This window comes from Helianthus annuus, chromosome 14 (genome assembly GCF_002127325.2).
Source record: "Helianthus annuus cultivar XRQ/B chromosome 14, HanXRQr2.0-SUNRISE, whole genome shotgun sequence".
Lineage (NCBI taxonomy): Eukaryota > Viridiplantae > Streptophyta > Magnoliopsida > Asterales > Asteraceae > Helianthus > Helianthus annuus.
This window is the reverse complement of record NC_035446.2, coordinates 169,797,635-169,815,557: the sequence shown is the minus strand read 5'-3', so window position 1 is coordinate 169,815,557 and position 17,923 is coordinate 169,797,635. Positions and strand designations below refer to the sequence as shown.

The 17,923-nt window shown below is 41.9% G+C and overlaps 1 protein-coding gene across 1 annotated transcript; it reads left to right on the top strand.

The window, feature by feature from the left end:
- Positions 1 to 508: 508 nt before the first annotated feature.
- LOC118486609 lies at positions 509 to 3,214 on the top strand. The gene is made up of 3 exons (XM_035983171.1): positions 509 to 577; positions 1,447 to 1,614; positions 2,645 to 3,214. Exons 1-3 carry the CDS (start codon positions 509 to 511, stop codon positions 3,212 to 3,214), a joined length of 807 nt encoding a protein of 268 aa, XP_035839064.1.
- Positions 3,215 to 17,923: the final 14,709 nt, after the last annotated feature.

Genomic DNA, 17,923 nt, shown 5'->3' with positions numbered 1-17,923 from the left:
CTCAACTTGCAACAACTTAATATAAGTAAAAAAAATATAATATCATTCTGTTAGGCTATAGGGTGTGAGGGGTATGGTTAGGTCATCAATCGCCAGGTAGAACCATTAATGGATTGTTACACCACCCCCTTGTCTCATCCACCATGATTCCCATAGATTAAACCATGGCAACCATGCTCCTCCTTTCCTTATTTAATATTTCCTTTCCTTTGCATAAAAATAAAATAAAATAAGATAATAGTGGTTTGAGTCATGACTACAGCTTAGGGTAGTGGTTTTGGATGAGGGATTAGAAGTAGGTGACATGACACTGATGTGGAGGGTCATTGTGATCATGAGGGTCATGACCACACCCTATAATCTTAGCCATGGATATTAAAAAATATTCGAGCCATCTTTCAGTGGCGGTTTAGAAGAAAATTTTAACGTTAACGTTCAAAATTTTTTCCCGTACTTTCATACAACAATGTAAACAAAACAAAAATAAAAAAATACAATAGTGGGACTTATGAGGCGGCCTAAGGGCAGAGGCAGAGGGCGGCCTAAGGGCGGAGGCGGCGATGGCCTGAGAGCGAAGGTGGGTGAGCGGGTCGTAGGTAGGGGTGCAAAAGTGCCGAGCCGAGCCCGAGCTTGACTAGGCTCAAGCTCGAGCTCAGTTAACTTATCGAGCTCGGCTCGTTGGTAGTTTCTCAAGCTCGAGTTTGGCTCGGGCTTGGCTCACTTATTATCTATTAGTTAATATGTTAAATAAAAATAATAAACTCGTTTAGGCTCGTGAGCTCGATACGTGAAGCTCGGGCTAGGGCTCGTTTACTAAACAAGCTTACTTTTAGGTTCGTAATGGGCTCGTAAACAACTTTAAATAAGCTCGGCTCGGCTCGTTTACTAGTCAACTTTAAATATGTGATAAATGTTATTAAATATTAATAAAAAATAATATTACACTAAGGCTTGATGAAGCTTGAAGAGCCTGACAAGCTTCACATGCCAGGCTTGATAAATAAACGAGCTTTATTTTTGGTTCAAGCTCGGCTTGTTTCAAGTTTTTTCTTGAGCAACTCGCGAGCTACTCTACTCGTTTGCACCCCTAGTCGCAGGTCGCAGTTGATGTTGAAGTGTTGATGTTAGGCATGGTTGCTTTGTTCCTGTTCAAAAATCAAAAGAACCCATTAACCCAAGTCATTTTTTCTGTTGATGTTAGGCATGGTTGCTTTGTTCCTGTTCAAAAATCAAAAGAACTCATTAACCCAAGTCATTTTTTCTGTTGATGTTGAAGTGTTGATGTTAGGCATGGTTGCTTTGTTCCTGTTCAAAAATCAAAAGAATCCATCAACCCAAGTCATTTTTGCTTAACCATGTGAGCTTTTAATATTTTGTGTTTGTGTGAGCTAATGAGTTTTTAACTTTAGTGGGCTTTTGATCATAAATTTTTGGCTGGGCTTTTAGACTGCTCGGTATGGTGCCGGAGAAGAAGACGTCGCCGGAGCAAGACCGAGGGGGGCGGCGTGGGAGGACGGGCGTCACCAAGGGGGCCCACATGTTTTGGTCCGTCGCAAACGGCTTAACTCCGACGGGGAGGACGGGACGGAGGGGCGGCGGCGTAGGAGAACGGTGGTGATGTGGCGGCGCCGGGGTGGAGGACGCTACCATACCGAGTAGCCTTAATAAACGCCCGTTTTTAGAGGAGTGGTATAAAATAAACTCAGAGGTAATGTAAAATTTATTTCAAGGTTACCAAAATACAAACATATATATATAACTTTTTTTACCCTTTGTCATGAAAGTTAAATGGTAGCGGGTGTTACTCTCCTGCTAATGTGTGTATGCCCCCTACCATCTGTACTAGAAACATGACTAAACAGTTTAGTCTTTATAGTCGGAATACAACATAAAATTTTACTTTCTATAAATAATAAGATGGTTTAATTCATGTTTTTTAAAAAGAATAAAATAGGTAATCTAACAAATTCTGGTGACCAGGGATCAACGATCTTCACCGATCATGGTGTATACCCTATTATAGCATTATTGAGTAAACAACCAAGTCGGTGGATGAGAAATTAAGGGTTGTGCATTAGATATAAGACAAAAATGAACAAGAATTAAAAATCAAAACAAAGAAAAAAAAGAAGATTATTGCTATATATGGAGCCAAGTGGAGTGTATTGTGGTCCCAGATTTTCTTTAGGGTGTTTGTTTCCCTCTCGAAAACACATTTCTTGTTTGGCTTACATAAACAAATAGAAAAAAGAAACATCCAAACGGTTGCTTAACTCATCTGGCTGAGTCAACTCGCGTGACTCGGGCATGACCCTACCATGAACCGTGGGGGGTGCGCGTGCCCACTGCCCACTCGCTATCTCCCGCCTTCTCTTTAAATATAGTTCTATTTCCCCCCTATACTTTTCTAAATCACATTAAAACCCTTCTCTTTATCATATTTATGTTAGGGTTAATAAATATATACACTAATGTTAGGGTCATTGGTTTGGTTTCACGGTTGGTTTTTTTACTTAACTTTTGTTTGGTCATTTTCAATATTTTCAAAATGTAGCGAACGGTTTGGTTTACGTTTTGTATTGGAAACTAACACTAGCGAACGTTTTGGTATATGATTTGGTTTACGGTTTGTACTAAAATAAAGGATAAGCAACAGAGTTTTAGAGATCTTTTGAGGTGCACAGATGAAGAGGAGCGGCTGAGGATGAGGGAGATATACAAGAAGGCAAAAAGGGAAGCGAAAAAGGCGGTGACCGAGGCAAAAAACACAGCCTATAAACAAATGTATGAACGTTTGGAAACGAAAGAGGGGGAGCATGATATGTTCAAGATTGCCAAAGCTAGGGAGCGAAGAAGACAAGATCTAGGAGTAGTAAAGTTTATCAAAGGAGAGGATGGACGTGTTTTAGTCAAGGCACATGACATTAAATTGAGATGGCAAACCTACTTCCATAATCTTTTCAACGACGGTAGGGCATACCAACAAGATAGCAGCAATCCCAGGACTCAAAGGCGACAACAGAATAATTGCTACTGCAAGAGGATCACACAGGAAGAGGTGAGGATGGCACTTAGGAAGATGGGAAGAGGCAAGGCAGTGGGTTTGGACAACATACCGATCGAGGTGTGGAAGTGTTTGGGGGAAGAAGGGGTCCAATGGTTAACACTTTTGTTCAATCATATTTTCAAGACTGGAAAAATGCCAGATCAGTAGAGGAGTAGTGTCGTGGTGCCTTTATACAAGAATAAAGGAGACGCGCAATGTTGCGGGAACTACAGAGGAATCAAACTGCTAAGTCACACTATGAAGCTCTGGGAGAGGGTAATTGAAACTAGAATTAGAAGTGAAACTCAGGTTTCAGTAAACCAATTTGGATTCATGAAAGGGAGGTCAACTACAGAAGCGATACATATTCTAAGGAGATTGAATGAAAAATATAGAGCGAAGAAGCAAGATTTACATATGGTGTTTATCGACCTTGAAAAAGCATATGACACTGTCCCACGACAACTGATTTGGGATAGTTTGGAGGGTCGAGGGCTACCTAGGAAATATATAGACATAATTAAGGACACATACGATAGAACGGAGACTAGTGTCCGCATGCCTATAGGGGATACAAACTTCTTTCCTGTGGAGGTAGGACTTCACCAAGGGTCGGCGCTGAGCCCTTTTCTTTTTGCGGTTGTCTTGGATGAGTTGTCCAAGTTGATTCAGGAGACAGTTCCGTGGTGCATGCTTTTTGCAAACGATATTGTGTTGATTGCAGGGACTAAACAGTGCCTGAACGCGAGGGTAGAGGAGTGGCGAGTAGCTCTTGAGGGCAAGGGCTTAAGGATTAGTCGATCTAAGACTGAGTATCTACACTATGATTTTAGTGGTCTAGCCGTTGACGAGGATACCCAAATCACCATTGAGGATCAATTGGTCCCGCAGGCAACTAAATTTAAGTATTTGGGGTCGTTTGTACAAAGAGATGGTGGCATAGATAGTGATGTTACCCATCGCATTCAGGCTGGCTGGTGTAGATGGAGGGCAGCCAGTGGGGTTTTGTGCGATAGGAGGTTCCCAACTAAACTAAAGGGGAAATTTTACAGGGTAGCAGTTAGGCCCGCTATGCTATATGGAACAGACTGTTGGGCTATCAAGAAGACACAAGCGCGCAAGATGGAGGTAGCAGAAATGAGGATGCTGAGGTGGATGTGTGGACACACGAGGTTAGATCGGATAAGAAATGAGGTTTTTAGGGAAAGATTAGGAGTGGCTAGTATATCAGATAAGATTAGGGAGGGGAGATTGAGATGGTTTGGGCATGTGAAGCGGAGACAGACGACAACACTAGTTAGAGTAGTGGAAACTCTTACTGTGGAGGGGAGGAGAGGAAGAGGCAGACCCAAACTGACATGGGATGAGCAGATTAGGCATGATTTACTAGAGTTACATCTTTCTGAGGACATGGTCCAAGATAGGACTTCGTGGAGGTGTAGGATCAGGGTTAAGGACTTCTAGAGGACACTACTGTAAAGTCTTAGATGTGACAACTCGTAATTCGAACCTACTTCTGTGTAACGTTACATGCTTATGTGAACTATTACGATTATTAAACATTATGATTTTGTGTTTTGTGTAATGTGATGAATGTATGTATATATTGGCTCAACCGCACAATACGAACCGATCGCACAACACTTACTGGAACGCACAAGGCCATTTGGGCCACACCTTGTAATCGGACCCATAGGGCAGCCGAGTTGGGCTCGGCTGTAACACCTCGAATTTTTGTGTCCAATGATGTGTTAACACGTGTCATTTGTTCACACGTGGCATCTATAATAAATAAAGGACTAATTTTGACAAACCTTGAAAGTATATAAATTCAAGGGTTATAAATGTCAACAAGGGTAAATATACTGTATAGTATCCCTAAATAATGCTTAAACCTTCAAACGAATAAATTATAGATCGTACAAAAACAAAACGCGGAAGAAAGTGAGAGATTACAAACTACAGGGGTTAACTGTGTCAACATGTTTAATAATACCTCTGAGTGACCCTTTAACGTTCCAAAGACTTTGTAACGGTATTATACCCTCACTAAAATAATATATATGAATTTCGCGAAGTTTCGATATGAAACGAGAAAGTACGTTCGAATTCGTAGAAGAAGGATTAAAAGCGTCAACAGTGAAAGTTAAGGCTTTCCAATATAATTAATAAATAAACCGGGGACTTAATAATGCGGGTAAATAACACGAGGCCCCTATCGGTAAATAACCGAGGGCCAAACCGCAAAGTTACCCCTTCAAAACCGAAAGGTCAGGTAAATCATTACGAAAGATTTCGTTATTAATTACCGGATTCTGATAATCATGACAAAAGATTTTAAAAATCTGAAAAACAGACTTCCCGCGACCCGCGTGAAGGTTAGGCTTAAGTGTAAGCGGGCCGCGAGCCTCCTAAATAACACGCCTGAAATTTGAACTTTAGGCGACCCGCGTTAAAGTGCATGGGAACTCCTATGCGGGTCGCGTAAAGTGCCCAGATGCAGAATTGTTGTAACTACATGGCTTTTGGAGCTTATGAACGACCAAACCTCAATCAATGAGGCATGGGTGCCCCCTACTCGACCCATAACCCTCTAATACACCTGCCATTCATCCAAGGGCACTTGTAGAGTTGTGTGTAATGATCTTGAGCCATGACATTTGCTATAAATAGCACTAGTATGCAACATAACATTCACAACATCAAAACACACACCTCTGATCATTTCAAGAGCCCTCAAGTCCTCTTCTCTGCTCCATAAGCAAGAACACAACTTCTGTAAGTGATCTAACCCTTTGTGGTGTCACATTTCCTTAGTAAATGGCTAAGAACCAAACCGTCGTAACTACGGTTTGACTTTACAATAAATCAGTGATGGTTCAGTCTTATGACGAATCAAAAGTGGTTATGAGTTGGTATTTATGTGGGTAATAAACCTCTAAAATGGTTCCCCCTGATCACCACTCTAACTATGTCAAATGTCGAGTCAAACGTGCGGTTAAAAAGTCAACAGAAAGCTATTTTAGCGATTTATGCATAATCTGTAATGTATATGTTATGGAACCTGTTTTGACAATCATAAAACATGATAATAAGTATATAAACCTGTTTGCGCTCGTTTGAATCGATCATTTACTATATTGAACCGGTTCGGAGCCTAAAGTCGCATAAGTTTGACTTTTGCTTTGACTTCAGTTCTGACCCGTTTTAGTGAGGTATAAATATACCTTAGGACTCTCTTAGGACCAGGTCACATGTTGGTATACGCCTCTGTGGTCGGTTCATGAGTTATCCGAGTCTTTTACGTATTTCCGTCATTCGCCTAAAAGTTGACCGTAACGGCCTTTTAAAATTAAAACGAGTATTTCGGACATGTGAATGGACCAAAACCTTTCTTGTTAAATTATAAGCATGTCCTTAAAGTTTCACGTCAATCCGAGGCCTAGAATGAGAGTTATGCTAAAAGGCGCACTTTTAAGAAAGTTTTGTAATTAACGGCGCAATTAGCATAACGCCCATCTAACCCAAGTTTTCGTCACCAAAACTTTTACCCACTGTGGTAAAATAATATTTTGGGAATTTTAAAGATTTTTAATAATTTTTACCTTGCTCATAACCTGCGGTTATGGCTACGGTTCAGTAAATACCGAATATACCCTTTTTGGCCAAAACGGGAGTTCTACAAGGTCTTTTGACCCGATTCCAATTGCCACTGATTTTAAATAATAAATAAAGTATTTTAAGCTTTATAAGCTGTTCGGGAAACTCAGATTTCCTGTAGAACTCGAAAAGCCCTTTTAAAGTCTTTAAAATGACCGAAAAGCCCCTACGGGGCATAATATAAACTTAAACTCGTTACGGGCATTACGGAAGGTATCCTACTGATACCAAAATACTTTTAAGGCATATTGACTTAGGAAATAAGCGTAGGACACTTATGGTTAACCGTTTCGCCTATTTGCGCACACGGTACGGCTCATGGAACTAGTTTTCGTGCAATAGCCGATATGGGTCAAATTATATTATTTGAACCCCAAAATCCAGAGTATGAACTATAAACCCATATAAAACAAGTCACTGAACTTGTTGGGTCCAAATCATACTCCATTCTCGGTTTTCGCTTTTTCGTGCGAATTAACCATATCTATGTATCGGAATCAACCGGTTTAAGCTACGGCTAATATAAGGACCGTTAGGATTCTAAGAGGTTAATTAAAACCTTCGTTCCAGATTAGGAGCCCCAGTAAAAGCTATCGGTGACTTGATCTAAATTAAGGATTTATACTTGCAAAGGTAAATACTTTAATTTATTTCCCCTATATGGGCTTGGGTTACGGTATATTAATACCGCTTGATTGAGCATTATATAATTCCATCGCTTAGGTGGTTAATTGATTAAATATGATTGGCTCATTTAAACAGTTTTGTTGCTTATAAGCCTTTGGGGGGTTTAATGACCGTTGTCCCGGATATCCTTGGCATCATTTTACGAAATGGCCACGACCATCGACATCCCGGTGTAGGCGTACACCCGGTATATAGTGTCGACATTAAAAATTTAAAAGACGTAGCCGTTGGTTTTTATACTACGGTTTTACGCAAACGTGGTGTGTCTATAAATCTTTAACCCGGCATGACCCGGGCTACTGAACGCATAAAAGAACATGTAAAACGTTCACAAGATCATTATGAATTTTCCCAAGTTATAAAAGAGTTTGTGCCTTGTGCATTCAAATCAATTTTAATAAACATTTTCAAATGTGTCAGTTGAATGTATTTACCAGTGTAAACTGACGTATTTTGCCCAAAAAGATTAAGTGCAGGTACCTAAACGTAATTGGCTGGTATTAGCTCCCTAGCGTCGGGATAAGTCTCGCAAGCTTGATTGCAGTATCTGATGGAACAATACTTTATATCTATTTACGATCCACTGTGGACATATCCAACCCCTGTAATACATTTTGATATTACAATCAGAGGTTGAAGTTTATATATTTATCTTATGCTTCCGCTGTGCATTATATAATTGTGTGGTTTGACTATATTGTTGCCAACATCGTCACGGTAATCCCCCACCGGGCCCACCGGTGAGACACGTGGAAATCGGGGTGTGACAGGTTGGTATCAGAGCCAACGTTGAGTGAATTAAACACTATCCTATTGTGTTTAATCTCAATGACACAATTGCACATACTTGAGTCTAGACAAGAACTTAGGACAAATTCGGATTATTACTCCTTTTTGTCTTTATTTTCGATTCGATTTTTAATAAGTTTTGGAGCAGGAAAATGCCACCTGTTATATTCCGAGGAAGAGGAAAGGGAAGAAGAGGCCGAGGAGAAGTCGTGACACATCACGATAACGAAGCTGGACCATCTGGTACAAGACATCCTTCGATGACAAGGAGCGAAGAGCCACAACGACGAAGAGATCTTTACGAACCCGCGAGGCATTCCACTTCGCACAGCTCGACGCCATCCTACCGGCACTCCTTTGGACCAAACTCAGAAAATGATCCCAACAACCCACAACCTTCCTTCATACCTCTACAACGTTCGGTTTCGCACCGAAATTACGACGACCCTACTCCATACTACATAAGTCAGTTTAATCCAGCTGACTACATACAGGAACCTTCAGGTTTTGTTCCACTAGGGCCACAAGACCATTTTTCTGAAGACCCCATGGAGGAAGATGAGGATCCTACTGAACCAGCTCGTGGTACGCCCACGCATCCGATAGAAGTTTCTGATGGGTCATCCTTCCATGGAACGCCCTATCAAGGACCTGACAGTTTCCAAGCGATGTTTGACCGACATGAATGGTACTACACGCCATCTCGACAGACATCTCAACCACCGAGACATCCACAGGATCCCTCTGGGGATTCACGCTTTGAGGCAGTTACGCCACCACCTCCGCCACCGGCACAACCAGTAATACCTGATCCGCCGAGGCGTAGGAGGACAAATGCTCGTATGTCTACACGAGGAGGAGGGGGTATCCACTTCAGCACTCCTCGACATTCTAGTAGTAGCCACTATCCGCCACTACAAGAAGAAGGACCTTCAAGTCCTATACAGGAGGCGAACTCCGCACCAGCTGCACGAAATTCGCCACCATTCGGGTATGACCAACCCATACCAGCTTACACGGGTCCAACGGCTTACAACCCGTTCGAACCGTCACAAGCACAATACAACTACGGCTATGAGCGCGACCCCTATGTGGTGTCGGCTAGATATAATGCGCGCTATCCTGACGGAGCACATGGAAACATGGGACCACCGGATTACTCAGCTCATGGGTATCCAATACCTCCCAGACCTCCCATTCCGCATCAAGCGCCACAACCACGATTCTCTCCTCCTGAACAGGAAGAAATACTCCATCGACTAGATCGTGTGGAGAGAGAGTTCGAGGAAGAAAAGAAAAGCCACCGAGGATTTCTCAAAGGCTTGGCGAACCTACTAAAGGGCAAAAAGAAGAAATGTGACCATTAGCCCTTAATAATTGTACTACTGTAATTTCTACTTTAAAATAAGTCCCTGTGTGGACAACTTATCATATTTCAGTCCCTATGTGGACTTATCTTTCGTCCTTGCACGGACACCTATCTTGTATTAGTCCCTGCGTGGACTTGTCACTTATTTTAAAACCTCTCTGGAGGCACGTACTATTTGAAAGACCCGTTTAGGGCAATATGTAATGGTATTTGAGATTTTGGAATGTATGTTGTGAGTTTTGTTTTAATATGTATAAAGATAAATCAAAACCATTCATTTTACATTGATCTGCCCAAATAAAGAATCTTAAAAGGTGAAACCTAGCTTGGGGTCTTTTAAGATCTAGTTAAGATGGTACGACCTAATTGAAAAGATTCTAAATTCCCTGTTAACCTCTGTACGCATGTTAACATTCATGGCAGATGTGATTCGTTAAAATCACGCACGTCATTCTTATACAATAATCCTTTAAGGATTTCAAACCCAACTAAATGATTTATAAATCGTGGGTTAAATCACCAATGAAGGTGATCAACATATTAAAAACATCCATTAGTGATGTAGTGCCTACGGGCCAATATTATTAAAGACGTCCATTAGTGATGCATTGCCTACGGGCCAACATATTAAAAACATCCATTAGTGATGTAGTGCCTACGGGCCAATATTATTAAAGACATCCATTAGTGATGCATTGCCTACGAGCCAACATATTAAAAACATCCATTAGTGATGTAGTGCCTACGGGCCAATATTATTAAAGACATCCATTAGTGATGCATTGCCTACGGGCCAACATATTAAAAACATCCATTAGTGATGTAGTGCCTACGGGCCAATATGATTAAAGACATCCATTAGTGATGCATTGCCTACGGGCCAATATTATTAAAACATCCATTAGTGATGTAGTGCCTACGGGCCAATATTATTAAAACATCCATTAGTGATGTAGTGCCTACGGGCCAACTATATTTAAACATCCATTAGAGGTGAAGTGCCTATGGGCCATAATAATTGTCTTATAAAGACAAAAGGCAGTGGTAGTCTATGACTCTCTGTCAGAAAGAGATAAAAGAACTACGGTTCAATTCTCTATGCCTTTGATTCTCTGAAAATCTCGGCTAATATTATAAAACATCATCATGATTAGGCTTTATGCCGCCAATACTATTTATATAGTTGAAATAGGAGATATTCAGATCCTAATATATAATGGAATAATAAGTTAACCAAATATGGTCTTTGTACCATGGTTGACAAATTGTCATAAAAGACGATTATAATAATCTCCTAAATAAAATTTTGTTATCTTCTGTAACAGATTCAAGTTACAATGGCGGATCCCAATGGAGAGAACAACCACACAAATGAAGATGACTATGACAATGCGTCAGTGCATTTGACAGGCGCACAACTGAAGGCTCTGATTGACAATGCTGTTCAGGCAGCTATTGATCGTCAACATACTGAGTCTCAAGGCAGAACCGTGTCAAAACCACCCTCTAAACCAAAGACACACTCCAAACCACCCTCTGAACCCAAGAAAGATGACGACAAGCATTCGTCCACTGAGCACAACGTTCATCGTGATAGAGAATATACTGATGCGTCCAGTGCTAAGGGTTGCACCTACAAATACTTTGTATCATGTAAGCCCCGTGAATTTACAGGGGAGAAAGGTGCGGTTGACTGTATCACCTGGCTAGACGAGATGGACACGATAGTGGACATCAGCGGGTGCGCTGAGAGGGACGTGGTTAAGTTTGTGTCCCAGTCATTCAAGGGCGAGGCCCTGGCGTGGTGTAGAGCTCTGGTGCAGGCTTCAGGTAAGTCTGCCTTATACAGAATGTCATGGGGGGAGTTTATTACCCTCATAAAAGAAAACTACTGCCCTCAGCACGAGGTTGAGAAGATTGAGGCGGATTTTGTCTCACTGGTGATGACAAACCTGGATTGTCAAGCATATCTGACAAGCTTTAACACTATGTCACGCCTGGTGCCATATCTTGTGACACCAGAACCTCGAAGGATTGCCCGATTCATTGGGGGCTTAGAGCCGGCAATCAAGGCTAGCGTAAAGGCCTCTAGGCCAACGACCTTCAGGTCAGTTACTGACCTCTCCTTGTCTCTTACACTTGATGCTGTCCGTCTGAGGGCACCAAGGAGCAAGGAGGCTGAAAAGCGAAAACGTGAGGATGATACCTCACGAAAGTCTGGGAAAAAGCACCGTGGAAACGGTGAGGGCAAGAAAGGGTCGGAGGCAAAGAAGGAGGGGCAAGCTGATGGAAGACCTCACTGCAAGGTCTGCAAGAAACCTCACTCCGGGAAGTGTAGGTTTGCGTCTGGTTCACAGTCGCAACAAAAGACTCCGTCCTGTGGGCTATGCAAGTCCAAGGATCACAAGACCGTGGAGTGCAAAAAGATAAAGGATGCAACCTGCTATAATTGTAATGAAAAGGGGCATATAAAGAGTAATTGCCCGAAGTATGCCAAGAAGGCGGAGGAGACTAAGAAATCCAATGCGAGAGTTTTTCGCATGGATGCAAAGGAAGCGGTTAAGGACGACAATGTGCTTACAGGTACTTTTCTCGTAAATAATATATTTGCAAGAGTACTATTCGATTCTGGCGCTGATAAATCCTTTGTAGACCAGAAATTTTGCCAACTACTAGATATGCCAATCAAAACCCTTGACGTGAAATACGAAGTAGAGTTAGCAGACGGCACGATAGAAACCGTCTCTACTGTTCTAGAAGGATGTGAAATGTCCATTAGGAACCATCCTTTTCCTTTGTCTCTACTTCCTTTCAAATTAGCGGGTTTTGACATTGTGCTAGGCATGGACTGGTTATCTCGTAATCAGGCCCAAATCATTTGCGGCAAAAGGCAAATAGTTTTAAAGACTCCGAGTGGTGAAACTCTTACCATTCGAGGGGATACGCATTACGGATTGCCCGAAGACGTATCTATGCTGAAAGCTTCAAGGTGTTTGAACAGAGGCTGTGTAATTTACATGGCTCAGGTGATAATTGAAGAACCAAAGCCGAAGATCGAGGATCTTCCTGTCATTTCTGAATACCCCGAGGTTTTTTCTGAAGAACTACCTGGTTTGCCACCAGATAGACAAGTGGAGTTCAGAATAGACATCATTCCTGGAGCGGCTCCGATAGCAAGAGCACCTTACAGATTAGCTCCAACGGAAATGAAAGAACTGAGAACCCAGTTGGATGAACCGCTGGCGAAGGGTTTTATCAGACCTAGTTCATCTCCCTGGGGAGCTCCTGTCCTATTTGTAAAGAAGAAGGACGGATCGATGCGATTGTGCATCGACTATAGAGAGCTGAATAAAGTTACCATAAAGAATAGATATCCTTTACCAAGGATCGATGATCTGTTCGATCAGCTGCAAGGAGCGAGCTACTTCTCCAAGATCGACTTGAGGTCGGGTTATCATCAACTAAGGGTCAGAGATGAAGATGTACATAAGACAGCATTTAGGACTCGCTATGGTCATTACGAGTTCCTTGTGATGCCTTTTGGGCTCACAAATGCACCGGCTGCGTTCATGGATCTCATGAATCGCGTTTGCAAGCCATACTTGGACAAATTCGTCATAGTCTTCATCGACGATATCCTTATCTATTCCAAGAATCAAGATGACCACGAGAAGCACCTCCGTTGCATTCTCGAATTACTACAGCGTGAGAAACTCTACGCCAAATTCTCGAAATGTGAATTCTGGCTACGAGAAGTTCAGTTTTTAGGACACGTTGTGAGCGAGCGTGGTATCCAAGTGGATCCCGCTAAGGTAGAGGCGGTCATGAACTGGCAAGAGCCAAAGACACCTACCGAAATCCGTAGTTTCCTGGGGTTAGCAGGATACTACCGGAGATTTATTGAAAACTTTTCGAGGATTGCTGCGCCCTTGACTTCCTTGACCAAGAAGAAAGAAAAGTACATTTGGGGCCCAAAGCAGCAAGAGTCCTTTGAAATACTGAAGCAGAAACTAAGCAACGCACCTGTGTTGACCTTACCTGAGGGTACAGATGAATTCGTAGTTTACTGCGATGCATCACACACGGGCATGGGGTGTGTTCTTATGCAGAAGGGCAAGGTGATTGCCTATGCTTCAAGACAATTAAAGGTGCATGAAAAGAATTACACCACCCATGATTTGGAGTTGGGTGCCGTTGTATTTGCACTTAAGTTGTGGAGGCACTACCTTTATGGCATTAAATTTGTGATTTACTCTGATCACAAAAGCCTCCAGCACCTGTTCAACCAGAAAGAGTTGAACATGAGACAACGCCGTTGGATGGAAACCCTGAATGATTATGACTGTGAAATCAGGTACCATCCCGGCAAGGCGAATGTAGTCGCCGATGCCTTGAGCAGGAAGGAAAGGGTAAAACCCATTCGAATCAATGCCAAGAGCATTGAGGTTAAGAATAATTTGATGGAAAGGATATTAGCTGCGCAGCGTGAGGCTGTGTTGGAAGCTAATTATCCTAATGAAAAGCTGGGAGTAACTGAGGAGCAGTTGACTCTTAGCAAGGATGGAATCCTTAGGCTGAACGGACGTATATGGGTTCCGATTTATGGAGGACTACGAGATGTTGTTCTCCAGGAAGCCCATAGTTCCAAATACTCAGTCCATCCTGGTGCTGACAAAATGTACCAAGATTTAAAGGCAAATTATTGGTGGATAGGCTTGAAAAAGTCTGTAGCCGCCCATGTAGCGAAGTGCTTGACTTGTGCTCAAGTCAAGGCCGAGCACCAAAAGCCATCTGGCTTGCTACAACAGCCTGAACTTCCCGAGTGGAAGTGGGAATGCGTAACTGTGGACTTCATAACCAAGTTACCCAAAACCAGGAAAGGAAATGATACAATATGGGTCATAGTCGATAGGCTGACTAAATCAGCTCATTTTCTACCCATCAAGGAGACGTATAGCTCCGATATGTTAGCCCAACTTTATGTTGATAAGATTGTAGCCTTACACGGCATACCTGTGTCTATTATCTCCGACAGGGATACTAGATACACATCTCATTTCTGGAAAAGTTTCCAGCAATCTTTGGGCACGCGTTTAAACTTTAGTACGGCTTACCATCCACAGACGGACGGTCAAAGTGAGCGTACTATCCAAACGCTAGAAGACATGCTTCGTGCATGTGCGATCGATTTAGGTGGTAACTGGGATAAAAACCTACCCCTGATCGAATTCTCCTACAATAATAGCTACCACACCAGCATAAAGGTTGCGCCTTTTGAGGCATTATATGGTAGGAAATGTAGATCGCCTGTTTGTTGGGCGGAAGTAGGAGAGGTCCAATTATCGGGACCAGAGATTGTTTTCCAGACGACGGACAAGATTGTCCAGATCCGGGAACGTCTCAAGGCTGCCCGCGATAGGCAGAAAAGCTACGCTGATCCAAAGCGTAAGGATTTTCACTTCGAAGTGGGTGAAAAGGTATTACTTAAGGTGTCACCCTGGAAGGGGGTGATGCGTTTCGGCAAGAAGGGCAAGCTGAGTCCGAGATACATAGGGCCTTTTGAGGTCATTGAACGAGTCGGATCAGTTGCCTATAAACTAAACTTGCCTGAAGAGCTCAATGGAATTCACAATGTGTTCCACATCTGCAATCTCAAAAAGTGCTTCGCCGACGAGTCGTTGGTGATTCCACACACAGATGTGCATATAGATGAGAGCTTAAAGTTCATAGAAAAACCTTTGTCGATTGAAGATCGACAGGTGAAGAAGCTTCGCAGAAAGCACGTACCGATTGTAAAAGTCAAATGGGATGCTCGTAGAGGTCCTGAATATACGTGGGAAGTCGAAGCTACAATGAAAGAAAAATACCCCTATTTATTTGAGTAAATCTCGGGTCGAGATTTATTTTAAGGGGGTGAGGATGTAACACCTCGAATTTTTGTGTCCAATGATGTGTTAACACGTGTCATTTGTTCACACGTGGCATCTATAATAAATAAAGGACTAATTTTGACAAACCTTGAAAGTATATAAATTCGAGGGTTATAAATGTCAACAAGGGTAAATATACTGTATAGTATCCCTAAATAATGCTTAAACCTTCAAACGAATAAATTATAGATCGTACAAAAACAAAACGCGGAAGAAAGTGAGAGATTACAAACTACAGGGGTTAACTGTGTCAACATGTTTAATAATACCTCTGAGTGACCCTTTAACGTTCCAAAGACTTTGTAACGGTATTATACCCTCACTAAAATAATATATATGAATTTCGCGAAGTTTCGATATGAAACGAGAAAGTACGTTCGAATTCGTAGAAGAAGGATTAAAAGCGTCAACAGTGAAAGTTAAGGCTTTCCAATATAATTAATAAATAAACCGGGGACTTAATAATGCGGGTAAATAACACGAGGCCCCTATCGGTAAATAACCGAGGGCCAAACCGCAAAGTTACCCCTTCAAAACCGAAAGGTCAGGTAAATCATTACGAAAGATTTCGTTATTAATTACCGGATTCTGATAATCATGACAAAAGATTTTAAAAATCTGAAAAACAGACTTCCCGCGACCCGCGTGAAGGTTAGGCTTAAGTGTAAGCGGGCCGCGAGCCTCCTAAATAACACGCCTGAAATTTGAACTTTAGGCGACCCGCGTTAAAGTGCATGGGAACTCCCATGCGGGTCGCGTAAAGTGCCCAGATGCAGAATTATTGTAACTACATGGCTTTTGGAGCTTATGAACGACCAAACCTCAATCAATGAGGCATGGGTGCCCCCTACTCGACCCATAACCCTCTAATACACCTGCCATTCATCCAAGGGCACTTGTAGAGTTGTGTGTAATGATCTTGAGCCATGACATTTGCTATAAATAGCACTAGTATGCAACATAACATTCACAACATCAAAACACACACCTCTGATCATTTCAAGAGCCCTCAAGTCCTCTTCTCTGCTCCATAAGCAAGAACACAACTTCTGTAAGTGATCTAACCCTTTGTGGTGTCACATTTCCTTAGTAAATGGCTAAGAACCAAACCGTCGTAACTACGGTTTGACTTTACAATAAATCAGTGATGGTTCAGTCTTATGACGAATCAAAAGTGGTTATGAGTTGGTATTTATGTGGGTAATAAACCTCTAAAATGGTTCCCCCTGATCACCACTCTAACTATGTCAAATGTCGAGTCAAACGTGCGGTTAAAAAGTCAACAGAAAGCTATTTTAGCGATTTATGCATAATCTGTAATGTATATGTTATGGAACCTGTTTTGACAATCATAAAACATGATAATAAGTATATAAACCTGTTTGCGCTCGTTTGAATCGATCATTTACTATATTGAACCGGTTCGGAGCCGAAAGTCGCATAAGTTTGACTTTTGCTTTGACTTCAGTTCTGACCCGTTTTAGTGAGGTATAAATATACCTTAGGACTCTCTTAGGACCAGGTCACATGTTGGTATACGCCTCTGTGGTCGGTTCATGAGTTATCCGAGTCTTTTACGTATTTCCGTCATTCGCCTAAAAGTTGACCGTAACGGCCTTTTAAAATTAAAACGAGTATTTCGGACACGTGAACGGACCAAAACCTTGCTTGTTAAATTATAAGCATGTCCTTAAAGTTTCACGTCAATCCGAGGCCTAGAATGAGAGTTATGCTAAAAGGCGCACTTTTAAGAAAGTTTTGTAATTAACGGCGCAATTAGCATAACGCCCATCTAACCCAAGTTTTCGTCACCAAAACTTTTACCCACTGTGGTAAAATAATATTTTGGGAATTTTAAAGATTTTTAATAATTTTTACCTTGCTCATAACCTGCGGTTATGGCTACGGTTCGGTAAATACCGAATATACCCTTTTTGGCCAAAACGGGAGTTCTACAAGGTCTTTTGACCCGATTCCAATTGCCACTGATTTTAAATAATAAATAAAGTATTTTAAGCTTTATAAGCTGTTCGGGAAACTCAGATTTCCTGTAGAACTCGAAAAGCCCTTTTAAAGTCTTTAAAATGACCGAAAAGCCCCTACGGGGCATAATATAAACTTAAACTCGTTACGGGCATTACTGTAACAACTGTCACGAAAATCCATAATTAGGACAGTAATTAGGTAATAAGGAAACCCTAATTAAGAAACCCAAGTAATTTTGCACTAACCCTAAAATTTTCATTACAATCAGAATCAGGATCAGGGCCCCTAAAACTCAAGGGGGTAAAACCCTATTTGATAATATCTAAACGAATTTTGCGTGGAAGTTAAGTTTCGGTCGAAACTGACTCATCAGGCCTATACCCACAACAAGGCTACTCTAGGCTAGATAATTATCCCAGGCGAGTCGCGACAGGGATCACGGCTTCTTCCGCGACA